The sequence below is a fragment of the Castor canadensis genome, chromosome 8, assembly GCF_047511655.1.
Source record: "Castor canadensis chromosome 8, mCasCan1.hap1v2, whole genome shotgun sequence".
Lineage (NCBI taxonomy): Eukaryota > Metazoa > Chordata > Mammalia > Rodentia > Castoridae > Castor > Castor canadensis.
Genome location: NC_133393.1, coordinates 139,976,267 through 139,986,751, shown reverse-complemented (window position 1 = coordinate 139,986,751; position 10,485 = coordinate 139,976,267). Strand labels below are relative to the sequence as shown.

Below are 10,485 nucleotides of genomic sequence, written 5' to 3'. Positions count from 1 at the left end.
AGGGGCTTTTAAAGGGCACATGCATCTAATTTTAGGTGGGTAATGATGAAGTTTATGTGATTTTTAAGAAACTCACTTGAATGCTTACATTTGAGGGGGCTGAGGGAAAGGGTCATGAGGACTTTGTTTCCCCTGGTTCCTGGATGAAATGAGTACTAGGTACATTTCATCAGTGCCTTCCTTTTGCCTTCTTTTTCTATCTTCTATTTACTCATTTTAGGATTCTAAAATCTGCATCTGACATATGAGCCATCATATAATCAGTTATTGCAAAGCAATTTTGCATTATTCATAAACTTTTCCAAGTGTGGTAATATGTCGGTTATAGTATCAGTTACAATGCTGGAATTTGTTACATATTATCACTAAAAAATTTCCAAACTCAGATGTCTCACAAGTGAAATTATTTTCTGTGAAGCAGAAAGACTATAAAGGATTCTATCTTCAAAATCTGTGTTTCCCATTCAATTACCAGTGTCATGGATCTCATTTAAATCCTTACTATTTTGTGCTTGAACAAGTTCAGTAGCTTACCCTGACTTCTCCCTTTCATCCAAACTCACACTCTTGTGTCTCACAAGGTTCAAGGATGACTCATAGCCACATTACCGGTGTTCAGTGCTCTGAGGACACACTAGGGCCCCAGCAGTCCCTGCTTGGTGAGGTTGTAGGTAGGGGCAAGGTGCTTCAATCAGCGCAGGTCTGTGTTGATCAGCTGTATTCTATTTGGGTTTCTTTTGAGATTGTGCTTAAAACAAATGTCCCACTGTTTTGAAAAACTATTGGTCCTCCAGAAAAAATCCGCACTCTTGGCATTGGTGGTCAAATCCCTTCTCAACTTGCTTCTGAACCAGCTGACCCTCTTTCTTCCCCATAATACTGTTTTGCTCACAATGCACTTCATTGTTCACTCATATCCTTAAACACGTATGTGCCTGAACTTTTGTTCATACTGTGATATCTATTCTTAAAACAACCCTTCAGATTCATTGAGGTATAATTGAGAAATGAAAAGTGTGGAAGTGTAGTGTACAATGTGATGAGTTCATGTATGCACATTGTGAAGTGATGACCACAATCAAGCTGATTAGCATCATAGAATTGCCTTTTTTTGTTGAGGTGGTGATGAGAACACTTAAATTCTTAGCTTGGTTCAAGTATACAATACAGTATTCTTTTCTTAAAAAAAAAATCTGTTTGCTACTAGACTGTGAGCTCCAAGGAGACTGAAATCTTTTTCCTGACATGGTAGGGGTTCAAGGGTTGTTTAATTGATGAAATGTTCTCATTTTTGCTGCAAAGCCAGCAGTAGTAGGAGTGGTAAGAGAGTGGACAAAGAGCCTTTCACAATATTCTTAGTGTGCAAAGTTGTACCTAAAGCTTGAGTGAGCCCTGGGCTCCCAGGCCACTTATTTTCTGGCCTCAGTTATCTTGTCTATAGACAACATAGTTTGACTCAAACTCATCCCTTCTCTAAGTGGGAACAATGTATTTGGAAATGCCTTGTGGCTCAAAGAGTATACCTCCCAACTCTCAACTTTATGAAAGTCTCAATTCAAAGTAGTTTGGGGTACACAGAATTTTCTTTTTGAGCAGGTTTATATTCCCCCCTCATCTATTTTGTTAAAGTAACAGTTATTTTGCAAGCTCACCTGTTGTCTTGCATTATTGATAGTAAAAAGGGATGCATTAGTGGGAGTGTCATTTGCTGCATGGTAACAAGAAGTTTAAAAATTTCGTTTAATCAGAGTTAGTCTGACTCATGGTGTAGGAATGGGAGAAAGTTTATTTGCTGATCATGAGATTTTAGTTGAGGAGGAACATAGGGTCAATATTACAAATACATATTTGAGATTTTGAGGCTTTGCTAGAGAAAAGAAAAATTTTGAGAAGACTAGTGGCCAATTTAATAATTTGTTCAACACATAGGGTTGATTTGAGAAGAGATGAATTTCTCTCCCCTTCTCTCTAAGCAGAACTGAGGGAAGGTGGTTCCTCAAGAAGTTAGGAGACCCTGGAATGAGGTTCTAACAAAGAAGGCTTGAGGTTTTCTTGATTCAGAGATCTTTAAAATCAAGATGGGGTTTTACCTGGCTGGGTTGGAAATATTTTAGATGTGTGTGGAGTGGGGGTGGGGGTGGGGTAAATGGTTCAGAGTGGGACTCAGGCGTGGACACTCTGAATATTCACTTTCTGTTGGTCTTATTTTGCCAGGAATGACCTACATGTAACTAGCCAATCCGGAAGAAACATAGAGATTATGAACTGGGATTAAAAAATTGTAGTGAAAACTTTAACAACTCATTGCTTTTGCACAGTTGGTTAAAACCTTATGTGGGGGTTCGCAGGCCCTCTCTGTTTAGCAGCAAGGAATCTTCAAGCAGCTGTGATTGACCTTTGATGGTGCAGCTAAGTCCTTGACCAGGTGGGGAGATGGGCAAGAGCCAAGGACAGAGTTTCCTGGAAGTTTCTAAACCAAAGTACAAGACATTGGCTCAAAGGCATGCCAGAGTGGGCACTGCTCCCGTCTGCAGCCTCGCTCTGCCCCCTGCTGCTGGCTGCTTCCGTCTCCTAGCATTCAAATTTAGGACTCTAAGAAGAGGAATAGGTGGAGGGGGGATTTCTACCTCCAGAACCACCTCCTCCGTGAAAAATCAGCTGTGTGATAAACAGCGGGACCCCTCTGTGGTCCTCTAAGGCTTCCCCAGGGCTGGGTGGTGGGCGGCAGATCGCAAAGTCAGAGGAGAGGTTTGGAGTTATCTGTGACTTTGGGAGGCAGGAGTGCGGGAGGTTCTACCCGTCATGCGAACCCCATTGTGGTTGCTAGGCGACTGCGGGGTTCTCGAAACCGCGTCCCGCTGCGCCAGGTGAAGTCTGCAGCGCGCGCCGCTCAGGGGAGGAGGCTGCGGGCAGCGCGCGCGGGACAGGGCCACCGCTACAGGTAGACGGGGTCGCGGGTCTCGCCTTCTCGGTGGGTTCTGAGAGCCGGGCCCATTGCTCACTGCTCCTGGGGACGCCAGGCAAGTGAAGGCGGCTCGGGACCCTTTGCAAAGGAGGGGATGGGGTGTGTGGGGGTGGGGACGGTGCACGGCCTAGCCAGCCCTGGTGGTCGCCGGCCCCCTCTTCCCCGCAGGCCAGTCTTGGGCTGGGCTGGGGGTGACCGAGGAGCGCCCCGCCCCCGCCGCCTCCCGCGGACCGAGACGCACACGCTCCTTAATCCTCCGCCCCCCGTTGCCCCGGCGACGGCCCAGACGAGCAGGTGATGCATTGACAGCGAGCAGATGGTCCCCCGCGGAGGCGAGCGCGGCCACAATGCGTCCCGCGCGGCGATCCCACTGCCGTCTCCCCCGCCCTGCGGCCCCTCGCCGCCCGCATGCTAATACCCGGCGGGGGAGGGGCGTGGGGGCGGGGCCCGGGTGGCGAGGGCACGCCCCGCCTTGCTGCGTGCGGGCCCACTCACCTAGTTTTTCTGAATGTCCTCCCTAAATCTCGCATCCGGACAGTTTACGCAATTGGAGAGCCTCTCTCTCCTTCGCTCTTCTCCCCACTTCTCCCATCCCGCGCCAGCTCCCTCCTAACTCTCCCAAGTTGTTAATTTCCATGAGATCAACGCTTACCCACTCCTTCCTGGCCTCTTGGTTCCATGTTGCAGCCTCTGCCCACATCTGCTGCCTGCCGGCATTTAATGTGCAGACTTGGCAGACCAGAGGAATGGATTGACCACCACCCCTCCCCACTCGTCCCTGTTTCTAAGAACTATCCTTGGCATTGCTACATGTGTAGAGTTATTTATCTCCCCCCCCCCCCCCCAGACCCCAGGCTTCCATGCTTCAGGGTCTTTTAGGCAGCATCTCCTGGCCTTCCTTTCTGGAAGTTCAAAATAAATCAGTCTTCTACCCTGAGCACTGTGCTGCCCCCTCCTGGGAAACCCTTCCATTCACAATCCCCCTCCTCCCATTCATTTCAGCCCCCCCACCCTATTCATCACCGTGTGGCAAATTGAGGGGAGCTTATACTAAAGGCATGAAAACTGCTAGGCACTATTCACAGTTTTAATACTTAACTTCATAGCTGTCACATAAATTCATTGCCAGGCCTACCCTACAAAGACCACGAAGGAAATTTAAGGAAAAAAAAAAAAAAAAGCCTGAAGACACTGCCATGGTGTCTTTCTTTGATTTGCAGGTGTTTTTTGAAACCATTACTACAGTTACTGTAGGTAGTCTTTTCTAGCTGCCACATAGAGTGCTTAAAAAACCCATCCACCTCCTTTTTATTTTACAGTAGATAAAAAAATGCCAAATGCCAATAAAGGCTTTACAAAAAAAAGCAGTGGAGAAAGAAAGAGAAAAAGAGACTAGTGAATAAAGTTGGGACAATAAAGGGTCACAGAGCTGTCGAAACTAATGTCATAGTGTTGCTGTTGAGCAGGCACACAGAAAACTTCTTGTTTCTTGATTTTTATGGAGATTTGGTCTAAGTCATGGAGCACTCTCTGAACAGGTTTAGAACAAGTGGCAAAGAAAGAACTCTTCACAATAAACGCCCGGTCTGATGGGCTTTATGCACACAAACACCTGTGATTTACAAAGAGGCATTGCAAAGGACAAAGCAGGCAAGCAGGCCAGGCTATTGTGGGCAAATGATGCTCTTGTAACCAGGCTGTTAGAGAGGGTTGTTTTATTTTAAAACTTGTTTTAGAGCCTTGCTATACAAACTTACAAGGAGTGAAGAAGCATTAGATTCTTCTAAGGGCTCATAATGACTTTCAAATGCTTTTTACTTGTTTTGAGCCCTCATATGGGTAAGTTCTGAAGCTAGTGGATATTGTAGTCACTAAATTTCAGGGAAAGTCAACTTAAATAAAATCATAGGCAGACATTACCCACGATTTAGAAATAAGTCCTTAGTATGTTCACTTTAGGGATGTACATTTGCATTTACTTAAAATTTTTATGAGCTTATTTTTCTTTCTCTTGAAATGTTAATAATTTTATGCTTTTTTTCAATTTCTTGCCTTTTTCTTATCTTCTGAAGATTATTATTTTTTTTTACTTCCCCTTTTGACTTTCACTTTTTCTCTGTTCTTTGTAGTTTCTTTCCCAATAAGTTAGGGAGATAGGCAACCATATGAAAAGATAAGGCAACAACATAAATAATTTTAAAGTAGGGTAGGTTCCCTTTGGTTAGGGTGAGCAAGGAAAGTCTCTCCAGGGAGGCCATATTGTATTGGGGCCTGAAGTAAGTGAGGTGGGGAGGGAGAGATGTAGGGAAGAGCTCAGAGTCACTGGAGGAAGGTGGCATGGCTGCAGCATTGGGAGTGTGGGGAGAATGTTGCCAGGTGAGAGAGGAGAGATTGGTTGGAAGCAGAACATTGAGGCCTGTGTGAGGCAGAGAAGGCGTGTTTATTCTAAGAGAAGTAAGAAACTACTGAAGGATTTTGAGCGAGGAAGCTACATGGCTGAATTTATGCTTTAAGATCATTACTGTTGCTATGTGTGAGGTATTGTCTTAGTGTGCTGTGTGCTGCTATAACAAGTACCACAGACTTGGTAATTCATAATGGACCGAAGTTTATTTGGCTGATGGTTTTGAAGGCTGGAAAGTCAAAGAAGATGGTGGTGAGGCAGACTAGAATTAGGAAAAGTTCGGTACCCTTAAAAAATATGCCTTAATATTGTATTTCAGGTTGGATATTCCTCTCTTTCCCTGAGCCTTCTTTTCAATTGCAAATGTGTGTAGGTTATTCACACCCTATCTCAAGGACTACTCAAACCACCTTCACCTGACCCTTCCCTGTTTATTGATTATTGGTTGGGAATTACCAGGCTCTTCCCTTCCCATAGGTTAGCACAAGTTTTAAAGGCATCTGGAAGACTATACTTTCAGGTATCATTTCTATAGTTTGTTAAAGGCACCTGGCTTGGACTGTGATCCTCCTATTTTTGTTTTTCTGCATAACTGGGATAACAGGATTGCACCTGGCCATTAGTTAAGATGGGGGTCTCTTGATCTTTTTTTGAGGGGGGGTGCTGAGCTGGCCTTGAACCACAATCCTCCAGATCTCTGCCTCCCAAGTATGTAGGATTACAAACGTGAACCCCAGCCCAGATAAAAGTCATTATTATACTTAATGAAAACACTAGAGAACTTTTAAATTAAAATTACAAATAAGACAATGTTATGTCTGACTGTTCTGAAAGTTCTACTTACTCAAAGTAATTGAGTAAGACATGAAGCAGTTGAAAAGAAGAAAAAGATAACTGATTGCAAATAACTTTGCTCACTAATAAAATCTGAGAAAGCACATTGAAAACATAAGGCACAGAAATGTTAAAAATTCAGATACAAAAAATATAGTAAATACCAGGAAAATGAGCCCAATGGAAATATGACCCAAGGTGAAGAGAATTTAAAAAACATGTCTTTGGCATGTGGCTTCCTTACCTCCCTCCATTCTTAAATAGGGACAAGCTAGACCTCTTGTCTTCTGTAGAAAAGAAGCAGCTTTTACAAAGTGACAGGTGCCTGATCATTCAAGACCTTTCCAGTACACTATACATTCTTCAGTTACAAAGAATGTGAGTTTTTCCACATTTCATTTGAGGATTTTTTTTTCCCTTCCAGAAAAAGCTAGTTAAAAATATTGAGTCATATAATCACATAACCCATGTTTTATATGATTAAACATATATATATATATATATATATATATATATATATATATAGGACATCACAATATGACGTGGTTTCTACTGTACTGTAATATGAACAAGAAGAGTGAGTGTAACTATTCCATATTACTTCAAATACCATAAGAGAAAAGAAAACATTCATAGAGATAAAGAAGGAACTATGTAATGAAAAGATTCAATTTATTAAGAAGATGTAATACCTAAACTCTCAATTAACTAATTGTAATCCTTCAAAATTAATAAAACCAAAATTAACAGCATTACAAGAAAAAAATTGAAAAAGCCAATATAATAATTGGAGAATTTAATGTATCTCTCTCAGTAATTAAAGGAGCAAGCAAATAAAGAAAACAGATGTAGATGATTTGAGCAACATAATTATTAGGCTTGATCTACATTGCATCTAATAATTGGAAAATATTGATTCTAAGAACATACAACATATTTATAAGAATTGATTGCCTGGAGACTATACAATTATCCTCAATTAATTTTTGAGACTTGATATTAAACATAGTGTATCTTAGAATCAAAATACCACTAATTTAGAAATTAATGACATTTATAGAAATTAATAGGTAACTGGGAAACAGCATACATCTAAATAACTATGGGTTAAGAAACCTAACGCTAGTGGAAAGGCATTAAAAGTGGGTAATGATGAAAACATTACATTTCAAAACATGTGAGAGGTGGGCAAAGTGGTATTAGAAGAAAACACAATTATTAAAGTATAGTAGAAAAGAAGACTAAACACCAGTGCATCAAGAACACAAGAACAAGAGAATAAACCCCCAAAATAAGTAAGAGAATAACTACAATACACACACACACACACACACACACACACACACACACACACACACACCAAAAAATCAAAACTAACAAATCAGAAGGTAAGTAACAAAAAAGATCAACAAAGGTAAAAGTTGCTTTTTAGGAAAAAATTGCCAAGTCTCTGGCAAGATTTATCAAGAAAGAAAAGGGAAATGCAATATAAATAATATTAAGAACTAAAGTAGAGATATACTGGGATAGACTGTCTTGTACTGAATATAAGCAGATATTATATACCTAATGCCAATAACTTTGGAAGTCTAGAAAATAAAAAAACAATTTCCTTAAAAAAACAGTTTACCAAAGCTGACTCAGAAAGAAACAGAAGACATAAATAGCCCTCTCATCATTAAATAAAGTGAATCAGTTCTTAAAATGTTTTGCAAAAGTGCTTTTATCAATACAGTTACTCAAATATCTAAAAAAGTAATTTCAATCCTACACAAATTTGTACCAGTGATTAGAAAAAAAGAATATCCCAAGTCCTTTCTGTGAAACTAGCATAACCTTGATATTCATAAAGGAGAGTGGAACCATTAAAATTAAGCAAAATATAGACAAAAAAATGTAACACTACACAAAATAGAAAATGATTGTGACCAAGTTCTCATCCTGTGAATGGCTGGTTGGTTTAATTTTGGGAATTTTATTAATGTAATATCACTTTAACAGAGTTGATCATCTTAAAAGATGCAGAGAAGACATTCAATAGAATTCACTATATATTCCTAATTTAAAAACAAAAACAAGAATCTTTGCAGATTGGGAATAGAAGACAGCTTGTTTTACTTGATAGAGGTATCCACAAGAGAATTAAAAAAATAAAAATACAGCAACCATCACACTTAATGGGAAAATGTCTGAATTCCTGATAACATTAGGAACAACAAAGCACATATAACTTATGGGAAGACTGTGTCTCTACTGTTTTTTGGGGGGGAGGGGGTTCCATTTCACTAGTGGTAGCACCTACTAATCTGTTACTGTTACCTCCTGCTATTTTTTTTGCAACTTTGCACTTCTTTTCTTTTCCAACCCTTCAGCATCTTTGCAACCAGTTCCCCATGTTAATCTTCTGTTTGATCAAAATATCTAAAAACTTGAAGCCTCACAACTATGAATACAAAATTGTATATCAAGGTAAACGAGAGAAGAAAACCCACAATATTAGACACTTAGAGATTTAGATTATTTCATTTTGAGTCTTTGAAACTAATTTAGCCTGATGTTAGTAGGCTTCTCCTATCTACCTGGAATAATTTGCAAAGCCTCGTAACTTGTAGAAATCACAGGGGTGAAAATGAAAACCTAAGGTATATTTTATGTCACAGCAAACCTGTTTTGGGGAACAACACAGGTGCCTTCAGCACCACAGCTTTTCCACACTATTTAAACTAGTATAATAAGGCAAAAAATTTAAAGCATAGAAATTTGAAAGGAAGAAACAAAGCTATCACTATTAGCAGGTGATAAAACTGTTCACAGTCAACCCCCAAATAATTTATGAGCATATTTTTCAGAATTAATATGAGTTTAGCTAGCTTGCTATTTAAAAACAATGTACAAAATTAAGTTGTAATTCTATACCTTGAAAATAATTAGAAAAATACAATTTAAAAGAAGTTATTTTCACCGGGCATCATGGTATATGCCTGTAATCCCAGCACTGGGGAGTCTGAGGCAAGAAGATCATGAGTTCAGGGCCAGCCAGAGCTACACAGCAAGACCGTGTCTAAAAACAAACAGGTCGAGTGCAATCACTTATGCCTGTAATCCCAGCTACTTGGGAGGTGGAGTTGGGTAGGATTGTGGTCAGGCCAACTGGGTTAAAACTTAGTGAGGGGCCATGTCAACAAAAAAAAGCTGGCTAGGGTGCATGCACCTGTCATCCCAGCTATAGAGAAGTGTAAGTAGGAGAATTGAGGTCCAAGCTGTTTGAGCAGAAATGGGAGGCCCTATCTAAAAAATAAAAGCACAAACGGCTTGGAGGCAGAGCACCTGCCTAGAAAGTGTGAGATTCTGAGTTGACATCCCAGTACCACCAAAATCAAACAAACAACAAACAAAATTAAAAAAATTTTTTTTCAAGGGAAAAATAAAACAAAACCTCAAAACCCCGACGGTATTTAGGATTATATTTTACATAGATAATCCAAAACTTTGTGTAGAAAAGCATAAAATGTTATTGAAAAGAAATAATATGTTCATGGATAAGATGATTCAGTTTTCTTGAAGATGTCAATTTCCCCTTGTTGCAACTTTGTAACCTGGCTCTTTCTGTATCTATTGTTTACAGGGTATTAAACTCACTCATGGATGTCTGCTGGCTTATTATCGAGCAATGAGAGAAGCATCTTGCAGACTAAAAATCAAGACTCTTCACAGAGAGGATGCAGGTAGTGTATGAGAGACATTTCATCGCCTTGCTTTCCTTAGGCCAGTGGGTTTGCTCAATTTCATTCACTAACTTCGATGTTTGATTCAGTGCTGTTGGTCTTCTAGTTGGGAGCATCCTGTTAATTTCCATATTCACCCACATCATTGCAAGGGATGACATAATTCTGCATGCCTTCATAAAATAAACATTTTGTTACCTTAAGGGGACACATTCTATTTCTACCAGGAAAATGTGGGAGACACAGCTCATATTTCTTTGGCCAGTCTTTCTTTCATGTTATTGCTAAGGTGACCCCATATTGTACAGGTGGGGCATATGCACTTATCTTAAAGTGACTGTGACATTCCTGAGAAGTTGTGTAAGTCCAGGTTTTCAACAGAGGACAGAAACTTCTCATTGGCACATAGAAAAAGTAAGAATGCTCTAGTGATGGTAGGAATGATGCTGTACTGGATTTCTTTTAGCACTGTAACAAATGACCAGAAACAGTGATTTAAAATGACACACATTTATTATCTTACTGTACTGTGGACCAGAAGTCTAACAAGGGCCATA

At 40.2% G+C, this 10,485-nt stretch overlaps 1 protein-coding gene across 5 annotated transcripts in view; it reads left to right on the top strand.

The window, feature by feature from the left end:
- The first annotated feature begins 2,832 nt into the window (after positions 1-2,832).
- The window catches only part of C8H12orf42 (chromosome 8 C12orf42 homolog), a 340,441-nt gene continuing 332,788 nt past the window's right edge, over positions 2,833-10,485 (top strand). For 2 of the 5 annotated variants that reach the window (XM_074084258.1, XM_074084256.1), the window contains exons 1-2: positions 2,833-2,941; positions 9,829-9,928. In XM_074084258.1, coding sequence (XP_073940359.1) covers positions 9,923-9,928 — 6 coding nt within the window. In that variant the 5' untranslated portion in view covers positions 2,833-2,941; positions 9,829-9,922. Of the gene's footprint in view, positions 3,021-9,828; positions 9,929-10,485 lie in introns of those variants that run through there. The other 3 variants (XM_074084257.1, XM_074084255.1, XR_012450970.1) reach the window with 2 other exon arrangements.